Source organism: Dromaius novaehollandiae, chromosome 15 (genome assembly GCF_036370855.1).
Source record: "Dromaius novaehollandiae isolate bDroNov1 chromosome 15, bDroNov1.hap1, whole genome shotgun sequence".
In the NCBI taxonomy this organism is placed as follows: Eukaryota; Metazoa; Chordata; class Aves; order Casuariiformes; family Dromaiidae; genus Dromaius; species Dromaius novaehollandiae.
The window spans coordinates 22,401,080-22,421,395 of NC_088112.1; the positions used below are offsets into that span (position 1 = coordinate 22,401,080).

Here is a 20,316-nt window from a genome sequence, read left to right on the forward strand (position 1 = left end):
AGCCCTCCCTTGCTGGTACGTAGCTCATCCTTAAACCTGCAAAACTCAGATAAGTATCGTGTTTGTTGGATGACAGCTTTTTATACTCTTACATGTTACAAAATGCTTGATCGACATGAACGAAGTTCTGCTTTGTTCGTTCATTGTATAATATGCAAACATGCTGTGATTCAAGAAGCTCCTGAATCGTAAGTAATAAAGCATTAATAATCAGTGCCTCCTTTATTGCTTTGCATCCTCATATGCTCTGACAGTCAGATAGCCCAGCTGTAAAATAGGAAGAATAGTACTGCTTTATCTTCAGGTGGAGCTGTAATGCACTGTGTAATTGCTAATTGTTATTTATTTATTTTACTGTTCTTTCCTAGTGCAGCCACCAATGAAACGTAAAGATCTGAACACTGGTTGTACATCCTTCAGTATTACCCTGTCCAAAAAGTCTGCAGAAACCCAGTAGGCAATTCTTGCTGTGGTCATGCAGAGCAGACATGATGGTGTAAAAAAATTGCCAGAAAATTGATCTGTCTTTATTCAGGAAGCAAGGAAATGGAAGCAGGTGTCTGATGATGAAAGTAATGGTTGCACATTCCTCCGGTCTCTCATCCACTGCTGCATTTGCAATTAGTCCTTAATCAGTCTGGAAATGCTTCTGGAGAAGGCAAAGGGAGAGACTGATTTTAATGGGTAGAAATAGAGTAGAAATACAAAAATTGCTGTACTGCTCCCTGTGCTAGTATTGCAGCTATGGGAGGCAGTGACTCTGTTTGTGCGCTACAGGTTCTTACGCTGGTTCTGGGTTAAGGTTGATTTTACCTCCATCGCCTTTCTTCTACTCCATTTCACTTTAATAGAAGCAGATTGTTCAGGGCTTCAAGTAGATGAGGTGGATTTCCTCCTTAGTGAGCAATATACTTGCTTTTAATTTAACTTCCTAAAGTAAAACACAAAGGCTATCAAGTTTATAGCATTTGCCAGGTTCGCTGTGTCTATTTATTTATGCTCGCCACTGTCATCTGTTTTCAGCTAGAGGCAAAATTTTGTTTTCACTGCAATTTACATGCATAGATAACATCAGGGGCAGGAGGGTCTAACTCTGAAGAAGATGCTCTAACGTGAAGAAACAGCAATCTAACTAGGGACTATCTCACGATGCAGAACACCACTGAGTTAAAGTTGCACAGGCTTTATTTGCCAGCGTTACCTAGCTTCTGTGTGCTTGTCTTTTCAATCTGATAATCTTCTGTAGCTTTGTGTGTTGATAAATATAATTGGCGGAAAATGTTTCTGTACATCTCCACTGCTCAGATTATACTGAGAGAAGTTACAGTTCTGCTCACTGTGCTCGGGAGCCTCCTTTCCTTTGCATCCCTTGGCCAGTCACTCCCTTTATCCTTCTAGCATCATCACTTTGCTCCCTTTTTTTCATAGGGGCCAGGGGAAAAGGCTGTACTCAGACTCTGTTAATTAGAATTTGTTTTTATTAACTACCTAAGGTATTAGCGCGCAGTGCAGGAAGGAGTGAGTGTTCACTGCTGACTCAGATGGGCTTTGTTGCGGACAGAGTCAGGAAAACCCCAGCTGAGGTAGTTTAGCTGAAACTTCAAAATGAAATGAATCATAATTGCCACTTTACTGTTGTTGCTGAATAGGTACATGGTAATGAGGTTTAGAAATGTGTTAGTTGTGCGCTGCTAAACAGCTGCAGTCTCACGCTTGATATCGCCTGCCTTATTATATGCACGCTGGAACCGAACACTTGCCACTTGGGCATATATACTTCTGCATGAGTCCCTGTTTTGAAATACATGTACATTTTTCTTCTTTTTTTTCATTTTGGCTTTCCTTTTTTGGGACACAGTCACAGTTACTTCATTACAAAACTCCCATGTATGTAATCTTCTTCTAGTGAGATTATTGTATCTAAATTATAGTCCTGCTGTAAGCCTTTCCTGCAAAACTTCTCTTGTGGTGCAGTGTATACTCTGGCTCCTGAGAACAGCCTTCCAGAAAATACACGTTTGTAGAGCTGAATGAAATAACAGTGGAGGAATTACACCCACAGATAATACAGAGATCAGTAACTGTGTTATAAGCTGCTTCTTGCAGATTTATCCTTCAGGTAAATTAGCATTTGAGAGCTGAGAAGATACGAGCTTTCCTGGAAGACCTACGGAGCGTGCAGACTACATCTGATGCTGATGACTTTGTGCCACTTTGCTGAGCTGTGTTACTTTGCTGCAGTTCACTGGACAGTAAAACGAGACCCCTGCCCGTCTCAAATCCCAGCCGGTGTGCTGTTTAATTGTGGTTTGCTGGTGAAATGCTCTTTGGCTAGAAATCTATTTGGATTTGCTTAGATTATTAGAATTTACTCAGAGCTTAGGTTTGAGCTTTTGTTAATTAGCTCTCTGTGTTTGCACGAGGCATCTCACCATTACTTCAGGGTATCAGTTGTCTGCTTCAGGACTGCAGGCCCAACTCACTGCTCTGCAGCAGCGTGTAGTTTGATACAGGCCTGAGGGGACGAGGGAAGGCGAGACTTTGCAGCTACACAGCTGCCGCCTTCTTGCATCACTTGGCAAGAGCATCAGGCTGGGCAGTACTAAGGGGAACAGTGGAGAACTTCATCCTTTTTACACCTCCTTCTCCAGCGAATTCTTTCTGAAGCTAGGTACGTCAGTGAACCCTTCACTTTCCAGCGAAGCACCACAGAGTTGCCCGCTGGCATAAGCAAGGCTATAGAAGTCATCAGCTGAGGATGCAAGGACACAGAGTAAGTGTAACACTTCTGGCTGGCCTTGGTTGCTGGTAACAAGGACCAGGTTCAATTTTTAGGAGTCACAAGCTCAACTCCTTGCCCAGAGTTCTGGGAAAATTAAATGAGTTGTGCTCGAGGAGCTACACTTCTCCACTCACAATGAATCAACCAGCTTAACAAAGTGGCACGTTATTGCAGGGGAAAAGGAACAATAGACAGTAACCAACTTGTCTATTCCTGAACTGTAGCAACAGTCACTTAACATCATTTTCTCTGATTTCTTCATGAGAAAACTACTAGGGCTGATGGCTGCTTCATGCTTCCTGTACCTGTTCCTCAGTAACAATTTATGGTGGTTATGTCCTAGAGCATAATCTTACCTAGGCTACAGCAAACCCGCTAATGTGCATAGCTCGCTCTTGCCAGGTGCCCCTACTTTCCTAGCCACGTCTCTTCTTTAATGATTTCTATTGCCTAGCAAAAGCTCAGCTAGCATACAAGACTACACAGATAACTTATTACACCAAAATTTTCTTCAACAAACTCTCCTGCCCCATTTAGAGTTTTTCTTTTGCACTTGAAGGCTAAAGTTACTGCCTTAGGATAGGGTAAGTCCTCACCCCAGGTATGCGCAGGTACAGTTTTCACACAGCTCTTTCCCTTCTGTCCGGTGCTGATGGGGGGGGGGGGGGGGGGCTCTCCCTATGTTCCCTGGGGACATGCTTATATTGGAGGCTCCTTGTGCACACCATGACTTCCAAAGTCATGATGACAGCCACCAATGTTGGTGACAGCTCCTTTTTTTTTCTTTTCTATGTTAGAGCACAGAATGGAAAGCCCCTGAAAACCTCTGCGGGCTGCATATAAACAGCCTGTCTCACCATGTTTGGTGGCATAACCTGGGTGCGTGGTAAACCACCAAACCCTCGCTGGCCTCCACAGGCCTTTTCTTGAGGGATCAGCTCTAGCTGCGTGTGAGTTTGTGGACAGAGGATGTGGTTTTGCAAGACGCCTTGAAATGGATCCAAGATGGAAGAACAAAAATACTGAGAAAATTAGTGTATGGATTACACAGTGCCTACATTATACAAACATATTACCAGTGAGGACCAAACTTTCTTTCAGCTGCAATGTTAAAAACCGCACTACATTTACGCCAGTGTAAATAATAGGATAATTTGAAAAGTACTTTGGAAATGTTGAAGGGGAAAAGGAAGGAAGAAGTCTGCTGAAACAGGGTTTGTTACAACAAAACTCGCAAGAGAGAAAGGAAGTCCCTTACAAAAGGGTAATAGAAAACAATTTTTGTTTGGGTTTAACCAATCCCAGGATTTTTATGCGAGTGCAGTTGAGGTCTCTTTGCCTATATATGCTAGGATGCACTGAAGAGTCACAGACCTGCGGGACTGTGTAGCAGAGTGTTTTGTGGAACAGTGTCCATAAAGTCCTACAAGATTTGTCGATGTTGGATATATCAGTTCCTGGTCAAAATATTATCTGATGTACAATGATTATTATTCAAATCAGTGGAACATGACTCCCCTTACTGTCAGTTTTTGAAAACCTGGGGCCTGGTGCAGTGAGGTTGCTTTGGATGTGGTGTTTGATAATAGAAGCATACAGTTTGCTTTGCAGAAGCTGTGCCCACACCCTGTATGTTACATAATGGGAAAAGGAAGATGTTTTTGCCTGTCTTCTGTTTGAATTGTCTGCCTTGCACCATGCCCACATGCTGAGCAGCTGTGAAAGTCTTTCTTCTTCTTTGCCTTTTCTGATGAAAATACATTATGCACTTGAGTTATGAATAAAAGATCAGGGGCAAAACTGGATAATGCTTTACTATGTGTTTTTTAATAAGGCCTAGTTATGGTACTCACGCTTTTTTTGCTAGCAGATCCTTTTCTTGGGGAGATTCTGCCATTTGGAGTTTCTTTATGCTTTTTCTCCAAAGTGAAAGATTTGTTAGGACTTCCCATTCACACATACTGCTGGATTTCAGCGGATGAATTTTCACGGTGTGTCATTCACACTGCTGCATCAATGGATAATGTGTTAGTTTAACTCAATACCATACTTTTTCTTACCTGGCTCAGTCCTTGGGAATACAGTTTCCAGAGCTACCTGAGAGATGCAAGACCACACCACCCTAGGAACTGGATACACCTTTTACAGAAATGTGTAGATCGAAGAGCTGTTATTCTGCAGCAGCCTGGAATGTGTTCTTCCAGGGCTCTTTTGCTGTTCTGTGTACAGATTTAGGTTGGATTGGAAGTTGGACTGGAAGTGCCAGCGTTTGCCTGCAGGACTTGGTGTCTGATTCTCATGGAAACTACTGTCCCTGAACAGTGCTCTGACAGTCAGCAAGGTTCGGGCCTCGTACATCTTGACCCAGACATTTTGTCTTCTCTTTCTTTACCTTGCCACCTTTCCCAGTAGTTGTACAGTTCTCTGTGGTTTGATGGAGTCTTGTCCTGAAAACTTCGTGTTGGCTCGGTATTGAGCTATGGGACTGCTGAGGAACACTGAACATTGCAGCATCTGTGGCCGAAGACTCCTTAGGTGGCACCTTGAAGCCATTTCTGGATCAAAGTGTAAGCCTAGGACTGGAAGTACTGTTTTGCTTGCTTTCTTTTTTATTTTAACTATTGTGTGTAAAAATATCCTGTAGCGATCAAGTTCCCATTGGGCTTTAGCTGAAATCTTCTGTCCAAAATCCAACTTAGAATTTTTTTCTTCCCGGAATTACTCTTTCAGTTTCTGCTTGAAATTATTTCCTACTTCTCTGAGTGCCTTAAAGTTCTGTGTAGTGTTGCTAAATGCTGATAAACAGCTTCTACATTTCTTACTGTATGTGGGTGACTTGGTTTGTATTTATAGCTTGTGTATACGCACTGTGAGATGTAAGGTGATAGGTATACTTATCATTGCTACTACAGACTTAGCTAAATACTACCCTTCTTTCTCATATCCATTGCTGCTTCTTTTTAGAGACCTTCCTTTTTTTAGCACCCACAAAATTTGATGAAGTCAGTTGTCCCATGATTTCCTGAAAACCTGAGTGCTAATGTATCACTTTGTCATAAGCAATGACCTCAAAACTGTGACTGATGTCATATCATTAGTATATCAGATTTAAGCACAGCTCTGCTGTGACCTTTGGAACATAAACTTCAAGCTTGGGCTAAATTTTCCTCTAGCTGCGTTGAAGGTTATGCCGGCATCTGTTAAAAGTGGAACATGCTTCGTCTTCCGCCTTTTGATAAATGCTGCTTTTCTTTTCCATCAGAGAACTATAGCTGGATTTCAGATGAGCTGCTTTGGTTTTGCGGCTGAATAGGTAAGATCCTTAGTGTGGTCCTGACACATATTTTACATTTAGGTCACCAGCGTATTTGGCCCAGATTTTGAAGTTTCACTCTTTTCAGGCTGCATTTTGATGAATTTGGACAATGTCTTGTATTTAGCAGGGAAGCGTTATGTGATGCTTATACTATGGAAGTCACTGCATCAAAGGAAATTATGTTGTATTATGGTAAAATGATTGGAACATCCTGCGTAAGGAAGTAAGAGTATGACTTGAATTTCTTTCATTCATTATTTGAAAAGTGCAGATGCATTTCTAAAGCTGTTGTGATTAAAATTCTGAGGTATTTGTTCTTATCAAAGGGCAATTCTGATTATAATTTTTCAAAAAGACTTAGAGCTTAAATGTTCCAGTATTCGCTAATCCCATGGTATCCATGTCACAATGCTTCACAGAAATTTGTCAGGAATCACAATTTTTTTGTAAGACTCTCTTATCACCAAGCCATTCTCTAGGCAGCCTGAACATCAGACTTACTGCGTTGTTCCTCTGTGCCCCCAAACGTCTGTCCCTGTATCGCCCATCTTGGTGATTCAGATCTTAATCATACTACGTGATCACAAATGGCTTTGGTCCTTGTTTGAACAAGACCGATTTTTACTGACCAGAGTGAATTCATCTAAAACTCCAGTCCTGCCAACGAAACATTGCTGGCCTGATGAAAACCAGTCTAAATATTATTACAGCATATTAGCTAGCATTAATAACTATTTGATCACCTGTTTAACCGTCAGGTTTAAGTTTGAAAATCTCTTAAGTATACAAATTATGATTCCCTCCCTTAGCCTTTAAACACACGCTTTTTAAATTACCGTGTTGTGTTTTTAAAATATACGTATTTTTAATTATGCCTGTTTTTTCAGAAGAAGCCCACTGAACTATGTGCAACTCAAGTGCGATCAGCAAAAATTAACTGGGCATGGCAATTCCTGCACAAAAAAATGTCACTTCTAAAACTTTGCCTTCAGGTTTTGGTTAATGTTGGAGTAGAAGGCTTCATTTTATCCTACACTTATTCTGAGTAGCTTATTTTTGCCTAAAACTGGTGTGTGCTAAACGCAGAACTGGGCTTTTCCAGTGCAAACACATCGCACAGTCACCTGCCTTACCACCGGTCAGTGCGAGGTGTCATGCTGCCTCGGCGGGATATTTAAGCAGTGTCGCGACTTGATTTTAGCGGGTGTGTTATGTCGCGCTCCCGCACCCGAGGCGCGCGCGGGGCTCAGCGGGGCCCCCGCGCTGCTGCCGGCTCTGCCCCCTCTCCGCCGCGCCGCAGCGGGTCAGGGCGGCCGGGGAGCGCCGCGGAGGTGCCGGCGCGGACGCGAGGTGGCGGTGCCGGCGCGCCCAGGCCGGGCGCAGCGCGGCGCGGCGCGGAGCTCCGCCGCGGTCCCCCCTCCGCGAGGAGCGGGACAGGGCAGCGGGGGCCGCGCTGCGAGCGCTGCGCTGCGCTCCGTCCCGGCGGCGCTGGCGGCGGCCCCCCCCCCCTCCTCCTCCCCCTCCTCCTCCTCCTCCTCCTCCGCGATGATGTAATCGGCGCTTCCCCGCGCTGCCGGGGCCTCGCGGCGCCAGCGGGAGCGGCGGCCGGCGCGGGGCGCAGCGCGGCGCAGCGGGGCGGAGCGGAGCGGAGCGGAGCGGGGCGCGGCGCCCGCCCGGCCCTGCCCCGCGCCCGCCGCCGCCGCCGCCGCCGGGATGGGCGCGCCGCCGCCCGCAGGACGCGCCGCCGCCGCGCGCGGACCCCGCGCTTTCTGCAAGTCATCCGCGGCTGCAGCCCTGCGCCCCTCCGCTCGCAGCCCGGCTGGGTCCATTCGGGGTTTCGTGCCTTTTTTCCCCCTTGCCTCCCCCATCTCGCCGTGCGCCTTGCCTTCCTCCATCACCCGCTGTGGTTAACTTTGCCGTGACTCGGTTTAACTCCTGGGAGCTACATGGATGCTGCTGGAGCGCTTTCCCTGCTCCGCTGTCCCTTGCTGGGGCCGGATTTGGTGTTAACCGGACTGTGTGTGCCCCGCGTGTGTCCTCAGTGTTTCGAAACGCTGCTTTCCTTTACAAGAGCTGTGCGTTACTTGTAACCCAGGTAAGACCCGATGCTCTCCCTCCCTCATCAGCACGTCTAAATTAGATGTTTGTCTGCAGATGAACTATGTATTTTCTTCTAAACTGGGGGTTTACAGCTAGTCCTCCCATGGAACAGTTACTTGTGAGAGAGAAAAATAGAACTTGCAAAACCAGCTCTGTTTAGCAGGAGATCTAATTTAGCTTTCTAAACTAATCTGCTTTTCTCTGTTACAACTTTCACGATGCCTTAAAAATTAATGTGTCTCTTGTTTTGTTTTCCCTTTTAACAGATCTGTGAATGATCGTAGGCTTGGCTTGACCTTGATTTTGATGGCTTCGTTGGAAGATCTAATGATGTGATTGCATTTCACGAAGTGATTGCTCTCCAGCCTCTGTGGCTTAGATATAAGCCACTTCTGCCACACAGTCACTCATGGACAATTCAGATGTTTCTTTAAACAAAGCTTTTGGCTTTTTTTCTTTCCTCGCTTCTCCTTTATGTCAGGAGCCTTGATCTACGCTTCGATGTGATCGATAATCCTCCTGCTCCCTGCTGCTGATTTCTGTTTTAAAGTACAATGGCTCTGAGTGGCAACTGCAGGACTTACCTCCCTCCGAGGGAGCAGGGGACCGGTCTGCACTCCTTCCCGGAGGTCGTGGAGCTGAACGTGGGTGGCCAGGTTTACTTCACTCGCCATTCCACCTTGGTGGGCACCCCTCACTCCCTGCTCTGGAAAATGTTCACCCCAAAGAGAGACACGGCCAACGATCTAGCCAAGGACTCCAAGGGAAGATTCTTCATCGACAGAGATGGTTTCCTTTTCCGCTATATTCTGGACTATCTCAGGGACAAGCAAGTGGTTCTGCCTGACCACTTCCCAGAGAAGGGCAGGCTCAAGAGGGAGGCTGAGTATTTCCAGCTCCCGGACTTGGTCAAACTCCTGACTCCTGATGACATCAAGCAAAGCCCCGATGATTATTGCCACAGTGACTATGAAGAGGTCTCCCAGGGCAGTGACACGAGAATCTGCCCTCCCTCCTCGCTCCTGCCATCCGATCGCAAGTGGGGATTCATTACCATTGGGTACCGGGGGTCGTGCACTATCGGCAGGGAGAGTCAAGCAGATGCCAAGTTCAGGAGGGTCCCACGGATTTTGGTTTGTGGAAGGATTGCTCTGGTCAAAGAGGTCTTTGGAGAAAGTTTGAATGAGAGCAGAGACCCAGACAGGGCTCCGGAAAGGTACACCTCCAGGTTTTATCTCAAGTTCAAGCACCTGGAGAGGGCTTTCGACATGCTCTCCGAATGTGGATTCCACATGGTGGCCTGTAACTCCTCCGTGACGGCTTCCTTTGTCAACCAGTACACAGACGACAAGGTCTGGTCCAGCTACACCGAATACGTCTTCTACCGTAAGTACAAGACATTTCGGAGGGAAAGATAACTCTGTCCTCCCGGTCTGTCTCCTCTGCTGTCTGTATGGTTCCCAAAGCACAAACAGCCCACATTTCCTTGTATCTGCGTGGACTGGAGCTTTATTTTGGTCCAAGGGGATGTGCTTCGGTTTAAGCTTTCAGATTGTAAACCAGCGCTGAACTCGGTGGCATGGTCTTGGCTAGGTGGCAGCACAGACTGCCAAAAACACCCCGTCCCTGAGCTGAAGGATGCCGCTGTCTTTGGCTGTGCAAATCGGCCATCTGACTGCCTTACACGCTCCCTGAGCACGCGCTGGATGCGATGTAAGCCTTGCAAACACACTGCAGATTTAATTACAGAAAATCTTCAAATGAGATTCAATTTGCAAATGTAATGGCTGCTTGATAATAGTCAAGCACAGTCGGCCAGGCCATCTGTCAGCAAACCTGACACACTTCCACACAGGGAAGGGAAAACAAAATCCCGTCCCCCGGCTGCTTTTCAACGGGGGGCTTTCTCGGAGCCAGCCGATGTGCTCTGAGACGAAGGCCCGGTGCGGAGAGAGGCGAGCTGCTGTGTCTTGTTATGCAACGCGCCTGTGAAAAACAAACTGTCCTCGTAATGAGACCTGTCTGCCCTGCTTACTGCAATCACATCAGATCACATACTGTTGTAGTAATTTCAGCTGATAGCTCTAGCAGGCTCATTAACTTTCTAAGTTGATATTCAGGTAGAGGCACTGTTACCAGTGGTAACACGAGGATGATTTTGATTCTATAATTCTGTATCAAAAGATCATTCCACAACTGCTGTGCTTAAATATTCAAGAGGTTTGTGAGGCTGTTTTCATCCATTTTCATTTCAAGAGGGCAAGAGATGGAACATTTCCCTGGTCCATTTGTACAAATGGGCTTTAGCCAGCTGCTGCTTTGGGCAGAGAGATTTAAAGAGGGGTAATAACTGCTTTGTCTGCCGACCTGCTGTGCTGCGTGTGATGGTTACAGTTAGTCTGCTCCCTAATGTGGAGAGTTGACAAAAGTTTTAGATGAAAGATGTATGAGAAAGTGGATAGTTTGTGCGCCATCTACTCTTATGCCTGGGCTCAACAGGCAGCTCTAATCTGCTTATGTAATGATGCTTGAGTTAGCGCTCTGAAAAGCCGTCTGTATTTCTGACATGCATAGATTTACGTAAAATTAGTTTTCCATCCAGACTTCCCAGCAAAATAGTTCAAAGGTCTTGGATCCGCTTATATTCAGATTAAGGTGGATGATTCCTATAATTAGGCGTCTTGTGTTTGAAATTGTAGTGTCTTGCACAAGGTGTAGGAGGAGAGGAGAATTAATGTAGTTAAAGGAGTGGATTGGAGTAAATTGTGTTTACATTAAAATCAGAAAAAATATAAATTATTTATAGAAACAAGGGTTTAATTATTGAAGAGAGGCCCAAAATAGATGTTACATGAATTAACAAGCACAGACTACTGATCTTCATATGACTTGAATTCTTTTTCTTCAAGGATTGCTAGTTGCTTCCACATCATTACAATTCATGTTAGGTACTGAGATGACAGGTATTTTAAAAATTTTGGGGAGAGAAAGTGTATAGTAGGGGCCTTGAAATTTTCCTTCACCAATACAGAAAAAGCTCAATCCAATTAAAGTTCCTGGAAAGACTCTTATCTCGTTCAACAGGCTTTGAATTTGGCTCATACCAATCTTGTGGGTTTTTGACACTGATGGAGTCGTAGAGATGGGTTTTTCAAAGGGTCCTTCCCTAGGTAAAAGCTAAACCAGTGACCATGATGCCAAATCACTCTCTTTTATCTAGATCCAAATCTTACTGTTATGTTTTGTGCCATTTGCTGCTTGCTGTGACCGAGTCGTCGGGTTGCAGAGCCGCTACAGCTGCGTGTCTGTCGTCTGGTTGCAGCCAGGCTCCGTGTAAGAGCAGGCACAAGACCTATCGAATTCACCGGGAGCAGAAGAACCCCCTTGTATCAAAGCTCCAAAAGTAATTTCATTTTAAACTTTGAGGACCACTAAAGTTGACATCTGGCTTTCTAGTGGAACATTGCAACATCTCCACAGCTGCTTAGCCATAATTTTTTAATTAGAAGCTGCCAACTGTGCCTTTTAGAAGCATTAATTCATCAAGCTGTTGTGATCAGGTTAATGGGCCTAGACATGAGAGGTGTCTAATACAACTGGCTAGATCTATGCAAAGGTGTTCTTCATAGAGCAGCTTGGTATCCCCTGTGAAATGCATAGCTGAGGTGCTCTTCAGAGCTGGGAAACGATTATTTTCAGAAAGAGGCAGGACAGAGGGAGGCAAATTTTACTGATACACCAAATATACGATATGCTCCAAACACTACTCAGGAGCTAACTGCCTGTCATTGTCATGAAGATAGAGACTATTCTGCATGCACAAACCATTTGAAAGAAGATCAGATGGACTGAAGGGGGTGTAAACTGTGCAGCTACTCACATGGGCACAGCATATGCTGTTAACAAAATAGCGTTATTAATATTGTATGACATTTTCTCCCCTTGTTCAGATATAGGTGCTATTAAGGCTAATGGGAGATTCATGTTCTCTGTGGAGGAATTTTTCCCGAAAGGCAGGACTCACAGCAAGCTTCCAGTACATCTAGTACCGCCGTGCAGCGGTTCTGCCGGGGGTGGCGAGATGGGCTGCGGGGCAGGCACCCGGCATGACAGTGCAGTCCTCGCGCGCTGGGCTCTACTCCCGTTTCGGGTAGGCCAACGCAAAGGAGCGTTTGGAGACCGTCTGTGTTGATACATTAGGGTCCTAATTAAATGGTTCTTTGAAATGCAGTTTCTGTATGGGGGTAGGCAGGAGTCACGGCCCATATTCCTGCTCGCAGGTGGAATGTGGGTCGAGGTTGTGCTCATGCATTTTCTTTATTGTCTCCAGTTTCTCTTACGTCAAGGAAGATTGCTTAGATTTTATATTGACTGGATTTGTGGCTTCAGTACTTCTGTTTTTTTCTCTCTCCTGGTTTGATGATCTTGAAGTAGAACTTCATCTCCAAGCATCTTCATTTTTGAAGAGGGTGATAGCCTGCACTTGGATCATCCTTTTTAAATATTTTCAATCTTCACACTGGGATGAATCAATGTCTGTTAAATGTTGGAGGGGTTAAAGCATAAGGGCTGGCTCAGCCTTTTGTAGCACAGCCCCATTCCTGACTTCACAGTGGCAGGCGCATCTCCTCCATCACCTTCTGTAACTGCAACCAGCCCTTTTGCTTGGCTCCAACCTTGCAGCGTTGCTAGCGCTGTGGGCTACAGTCTCGCCCGTGGACGTTGTGAGTGCCAGAGCTAGAAGTACTGAACAACAGGCTGGGAACAGGGAAGGCTTCCAACAGGTCAACCGCACAGCCGGCTGCATGCATGCGTCTCTTCAGAGCAGCTGGAAATTCAGGTGGAGAGACATGCCAAAGTGGGATGGGATGCAGAAACACAGCCTCTCAACCCCTGTCTACGTATTGCTGTTGCCATAGAGAGCCCTGGTGTCACGTTCCTTCTCTCTCTGCTCGTCCGTGGCTGATACTGTAATTGGCTGTCAAAACAGTTCATAGCACAGAGGGGAGAAAATCCTGACTGTGATATATCGTGTCAAACCCCCTTCCTTTACCCTCGTGGCTCCCTGCGTGGCTGTGGGTAGCACCAGCAGGTAACACCACAAGAGCACCTTGCCCTCTGCTCAGCCGAAGCAATGAAAACTGGGGGGGAGAGGAGAGCTCCTGTGCAGAAAGGAAGGAATATGTAAAAAGTACAGATGGAGGAGAGTTACACATGCCTTGGCGAGAAAGAGCTAGGAAAAGGGCAGAGGGAAAGGCTGACAACCACACCGAGGCACAGCGGGGGAGAGTTTAGTATGTATGTCAAGCGTTTGATTTATCCCAAATATTTTCTAACGACAACCAGATTGAGAGGGGTTGACAAAGCACCTTCAGGTTCACTAACAGAGGAGAATACAGAGATTTAGACAGACCACTGTCCCTACAGCTGTCCCTACTGGTCCTAAAGTCAGGTTTCAAAGCCTGGGCAAGCATAGGAAAATCAGGCTCATTTCCTTAAGCTTTGCCATGTGCCTGCCACTTCATAGCTGCGCTCCTGGAGCAGCTCAAGCACCTGAAGCTCAAAGGAAATTTTGAGGCAGTCCTGGCACTATATGTCTGTAAGCTGAAAATTAATTGACCGGGCTCTTGCTCCTGACGGACATGCTCTGCCTCCGCTCACTGTAGTGACAGTTGTAAATTTTGGCCTTGTTCTCACCTCACTCTGTCAAGACAATGCTGTTTGACTGTGGTTTTCGCTTGCTGGTAGGAGCCTGGTATGCGCAGGTGGTTGTGGAGTAGACTTTGGATTACCCTTGGGTAAGCGGGGTGGGGATATGCAGGAGAAAAGGTAAGTCCCAAATGATGCCCTCTGCGGATGCACGCTGCTGGCCTTTCGTGGGAAACGTATCCCTAGGATCATCCCTGTGTCACTCGTGCGGCATGTTCTGCCTGAGATCCCTGTAACCTGCTGCAGCCTGACGCTTCGTACGTGTGAGCCGAGCTGAAGGAGCCCACACTACTGTGCCTGTCACTGACTCACGAGCGAATTGTGTGGTGGAAGTTTGACTAGGAAAACGGAGTGTTCTTGCTCAGTGACACCTACAGCTGTGCTGTCAAACGGGTTAGAGACAGATAAATATTACCTATATTTCTCCCCCTTTATACTGATGCTGTTGTGTTTTCTAATAGTTTGTTCTGTCTGATTTTAAATCAGTGAAGATCAAAATGATCCAAAGGGTTAGGAGAAAAAAGCAAATCCAATGAATAATACAATATTCGGTTCCTGTTGACACAAGATGTTTTTGTTTCCCGGGAATTTTTGTCATCACCAACGAATCTGGTCCATCATGTCGAATAAAAATCTCCCTAAGCTCTCACCAAGGATTCTCTCCTGCGCTTCGTGGGGGTGGAGAGTAATTAGCCCTGTCTGTTAGCATATTTATGAGAGTCACAAGGACCTTGCTCATAGGTCTTTTGATCAGACTTGGGTGATGGCTGAGGTTTTTTCCAGTTTGTCATGCCAGACTGAAAAGCTTGCAGAGCTTGCTTAGAGGCATCCCACAGATGACAAATGCTATTATTTATTAGAAACCAATAGTGTCAAATCCGATTATTAGACCAGTCTAAAAATCTTCAGCTCAATGGTTAACTGAAGCAAAACTTGGCCAGAAGGGTAGTTTATTCTCCTCACTTTGAAAAGGATATAGGACTCTGAGTTCATTCCCGCAACATATAAGTAAAGTTGTTGGGGAACTGATGAGGATGGCCTCTGGGTGCTGGCCTTTGTCTCTAGGCGGTATTCACTGCCTGGATGGTTTTTCTATATGTCCCTTCAGATATGATCTTCATTGATTTGAAAGTTTGGTAGAAGTGTTTGGCATGAATATATAGATCTATTACCTTGCTGCTCTAAAACACCACTTAAAAATGCAAATCCTCCGGCTACCACAATGCCTGTCCAACCCCACGATAGGTTTATTGCAATGGAAGACATATAGCAGTGTGTCCTGAGTTCACATAGGCCTCTGCTGTGGAAGGGGGGTTGTAAGGTTATGGGATACAGCTGTTGCTTGGGTTTTGGTCTCGCTAGCTTGCCGTGTGTTTGACCACCCAGGACTTGCTGGGCCTTTCAGGCTGCCTCTCAGTGAGGCTCCCTACGTGGTAGCAGAAGGTGCTTCATCATGCAGGGTCATATTGTGCCATCAGTTTTAAACAAATCTTCATGAAAAGTGGATTCTAGGACCTTTATGGAGAACTCCTTCAGAATTCAGCAGAGATAAAGTCAACAGGAGAGCTCGCCTCTTCTAGGATTTAACACTAAAGGCCTATAAAATCAATAGAGGGCTAGCTCCGTGTCTGTTCCACCATCCTGGAGACCATGGAGCCTGTGTTGTTCTTAATCCTTATAGCAGCATTGACAGAAAGAAGTTGATAGTCTGTGCTTTTCCGTATAAACATTGGGCCTTTTTGTTTGAAAAGGGTTAAACAACAACGCTGACTGCTTAGCACTGCACATCTGCGGTGTGCCTCAGCTCACACCGCTTATCTTGGTGACAGAAGCTTTATTGGTATTTTTTCTCCTTGTTAGCAATTCAGAGAAAACCAAACTTCAGGAAGAAGGAGATGGTTTCTTTTTGGAATGGGTGTCTCCGGTAGAATTTTTGACAATTTTTTCAATGATATGTAATACAGGTGTCAGGGAGTTCATGGGAGGATTCCCACCGAATTCAGTGGACTGGGTGCCTGCCCCAGGAGCAGAGAGGACTCGTGGCCCTACTGCCCCGGGCAGCCACGTCTGTTGCTGGAGAATTAACAGGTATGAAACTAAAGGCAGAATCTCACCTGTGAGGTGTTTATTGGTGCTGCTGCTTGTGATCCAGAGGGCGACTCCAATGACTGAATGACTAGCCAAGGAGGGCTGGCATTTAGGAAAAAATCAACGTATTTTAAATTGCAGTCCAACCGCTTCTGACCTGGATGTTATCCAGCAACGCTGTGAACGAGATCCCACAGTACCATTTTGTTAGACTGACTGATCAGAGGAGGATTTTACTTTAATAAAGTAGGTCGCTACCTGTGAGCTATTTTTCCTCGGTGTCCTGGGAAGATCCGGGGAGAAGGAGCCCCATGCTGTGCGCTCCGAATCCCTGCGGAGGGAGAAGTCCGGGTGCAGGGCTCCTCGGAGCGCGCCGGGGGCAGCCGGAGCAGTGACAACTGCTTAGCGCCACTTGGGTTGTTCCCTGCAGACCAGTGTACAACTGCTCCCAACAGCCAGATTTCTAGAGCTTTATTCAGTCTAATTAGTTCAGATGTTTTTTGGAATTTGCTGAGATGTCGTTGTTTTTCTTATGAAAAACAAAATCAGAAGGAGCAAAGGAGTGTAAATAAGAAAACATAACACATATTTGTGGTTCAATGAAAAATGAGCAACATATTGTATATACAGACAAACATTTCATTGCAGCAGTTTTTTTTTTTTTTTTTAAGACATCCTGGATTAGTTTAAATTTATAGCCACTACATTTTCTCAGTTTGCTCTTTTTTTGGCTTTTCAAGTTCAAGGCTAACATACAGTAAATACAGAGGCAAGAAACAAAGTTTGAATTACATCTTTGCAAAGAATAGGAGTAATCTTTTATGAATGTCACTCAAAAACATATTTTTTGTAAGGGAAGGAAATAGACTTCAAGTAAGTTAGAGTTGGTGGCATTGCTTAAATTGTCTCTAAAATGGAGTGGCGAATGAGTACGCCATGCCAAGGAGTACTGCTTTAGTGGGTTTGCCCTGCTGCCTTCAGAAAACATGCTCAAGTTAATATTGGAATAAAATAAAACATCCCTGCCATTATTATGCCTTCTAATTTTAAGCCAAATGCTTCAGATGACATACGTTTCAGCTATACTATGTTAGAGTAGCTCTTAAGGCACAATAGAGGTTGAGCTTCAAATCTGCTCATGTGATAAAGCCTATCGTCGTGCTGATCCGGGGAGTGCTGAGCACCCATCACACCTCTTAAGTCCATAAAGGTCCAGTTCTGATGACTAATAGGTAATATGAAAGATTAATGTATAAGATAAAGCCTGCCTTTAATGGTCAAGTGTAGGAGGCCTAGTATTTATTTCAGTGCTAATGGTCCTTACCAAGGCCTTACTAAGAGTGTTGGACTTTTCTTTTGGAATGAATGCCCCTTGCTTTTTTTCTCTGCTAATGGCATCTGGATAAATAAAACGAAGAATAAACAGCAGCATGCTGGGCATCAGAGCACTGCATAGGCTGTTTTTCTTAATTTTCCCAAATAAGCTTGTTGAATTAGTCTCCTAATAATGTCTAAAAGACAGCTAGCAGTCTAGTGTTGTGCTAATACTTTTTAGATTTTGATAGCTGGCTATGAACATTGTTGAAATACCCGTAAATATGAACTGTTCAGTTAGAGCGTGGTCCTACTGACCACTCGTTATTGACTACCAGTCTCGGGAAGTGCTGTGCTGTGCAGGAGCCGAGCACCGGTGGGAGCACTCTGCAGCTGTGCCAGCGGAGCAGGCTGAGGGGCTGGTTCATAAATCCCTGGCGTTAATAATTTGCTAGGGCTTCTTCTGAATCTACTAACAAAGTGATTAGCAATTTGTAGGAGCTGATTGATTAGCTGCTAAGGCAGCTAAAAAAATCCCCTAACAAAAATGTAATGAAAAAAACCCAACCGTGGACATCTTGGTTTCCAATCCATCCTCAAATCCTTGTGTACAAATGACTGTATTTAATGAGCACCGTGTCTCAGCTCTCAGTGGAGCTCCCTGTTCGCTTTCTTCATGCCCCCAAGACTGTTGGCGCCTTGCGAGCCCGGTCAGCGGGGAAGGCACTTTCGGTCTGCCCAGGGGGATGGGGCAGGAGGGCAGCATCATTTTGCCTCAGCAGCATCATTTTGGTCCCCGTTACACAGGATTTTTCCCTGGAGAGAGCATGGGAATTTCTTCAGTGTATAGTGGGGGCTTGAGGAAAATTCACTGCTGTTCAAGTCCTCACCGTTCTTAAAACGTTTGTTCCCTTTATAGGATGAAAGCATTCGTAGGCACATTCGCCTTACGCCTTCGCTTCTGACGACTCCGGCTCTTAATGCGCTTGGGAAGTAGCCTTTTATAGCTGTGGAGATATATGGTAATTCGAAGCCTCCATAAACCAAACTCCTTTATGTCATAATTCGAAAATCTCTATAGCGGCGCTCCAAACACGGGGATCTAGAATTTGGTTAATTTCCATGCTTGGAATTAGAGATTTGAGAATTTTGTACTTTTTTCCCAGCAGGGTTTTGATATGCATTTCTAGAATAACAGACTTACTTCTGAGGGAATGGCAGCGTGTCGAGTGCTCTCCTGCTAGGTCTGAACTCAGCTCACCTTTGGGAATGGAGCTCCAGCATTTCCCAATGTGCGCTAATCTTTGGCCACGTCCTGCAAGCCCAACTTAAAGAAAAATTCTCCTCTCTGCATATTTTGGAGGAGTCTTACGCTCATTTTAAGAGCTTCAGACTGAGTTTCCATCAAACTGCATCAGAGTTTATTTTTACACCAGAATTAAATCAGAGTGAAATAGAACCCAGTGAAACATGCTGATTTTGACTAAATTTTGCACTTTTAATGTTCTCAAAGCCAAAAGCTCAGAGCAAAACTTGAGTGAGCGAAATATGCCATCAGAGAGCTTGCAAAAATGCTTATTTGTGCTCCTATGAAGGGAATTTTACTGAATTTTTCTCAGGTAGCATAGAAAAATTCAGCATTTTCTTCCACATTTTTAAATGCTAATCCCAACACTACAAAGTAAAGGTGGCCTTTTGCAAATTTACTGTTTGTATACTCATACGAAAATGTGATTACTGATCATCAACTAAACTAAACCTGACACATGTATCCAGAATGCACATGTTCGGATCAAATTTGAACAGATTTTGTCTTGCAGTGTCGTTATCGTAGGAATTGCACTGGCAAATGAGCCCGTTGCTGATCATTTCTCCAAAGCTGGGTTCCTTTTGTCTTACTAATTCCATGATTACATGCTATGATCTGAGTACATTTTTCCATCTGATTTACCCTTCTGTCACTGCACTGTCTGCGATTTTTGGATAGAATGACTGTCTCTGGATCCTGCCATCACCTTCTAAACCACTAGACTTTAGGTTAGAGAGGTTTTGTACCCGTGGCGTGATTGAATTCTTTCATTCCCTTGGATGTTGTTTAACCTAAACCACTCGCAGCCCAAGACTGTCTTTACTTTCCGTGGTGAGGCCACAGTTATCAAGATGTAACGGTGTATGTTTTTTAGCTTGGGGGGGGGGGCACATTTTCTAGGTGCTCTTGATTTCTTTCATTTGTTCTCATTTCAAGAGAAGAAATCCTCTATTCTCTGAAGTCAATGCATATATATTGTGTGAGGAATAATTCATTCCCTTCCTTAAGCTCAGAGTTTGCAGATAGGAAGCTGGTTTGCCTTCCCTTGAGTAGGCAAAGAATATTTAAATAAGGATGCTGATAAAAAATGCTTTTGTCGATAAAGATTTGATTAAAGAGTCTGTTGCTATAAAGAGTCCCAAAGGTGAAGGCAGAAGTCAAAAGATACCATTTGTTGCAAAGAGACTGAAAAGTTTGTTCGTGTTTGTGCTGTGAGAATTTCCACAGCCCAGTGACGTCCCCAGTGCTGCAGCGTCCCGGGGAGAGGCCAGACCCCTCCTCGCTGGTGCATTAGGTTTCTTCGTGCGGTCTCCAGGGTGGCTTTTAGCTAAGATCAGCGCACTGCTGCCTCCCAAGACAAAGACGTTTCTGATTTCAGAAGTCCAGTGAACATTTTCCCATGTTATCGTAAAGATGGGAGATTTAGTAGCAATATTTATTCTATATACTTGGCAAGGGTTTTGATGCCCTTCGTGATAGAAATAAATAAATAAAATAAACGCTCTCCCAGAAGGACAATATTTTCACACTATTTGTACGTAAAATGGAAATGGATTTTACAGCTTGTTTTTTTTCTGTTTTATATGTGTTCGGGTTTTTTTGTTCATAGGATGGGTGATGAATACAACTGAATCTACCTTGCATTTTTGAGATGAAACCAAACTGCTCAGGTGTGGGGTTAGGCAGACCAGTTTTATC

General features: G+C 44.9%; 1 protein-coding gene across 1 annotated transcript in view; it reads left to right on the forward strand.

Moving 5' to 3' along the window:
- The first annotated feature begins 7,615 nt into the window (after positions 1–7,615).
- KCTD16 (potassium channel tetramerization domain containing 16) overlaps positions 7,616–20,316 on the forward strand; it is a 73,157-nt gene continuing 60,456 nt past the window's right edge. Inside the window, exons 1-2 of the mRNA XM_026118314.2 lie at positions 7,616–8,193; positions 8,465–9,584. Coding sequence (XP_025974099.1) covers positions 8,753–9,584 — 832 coding nt within the window. The 5' untranslated portion in view covers positions 7,616–8,193; positions 8,465–8,752. The remainder of the gene's footprint in view (positions 8,194–8,464; positions 9,585–20,316) is intronic.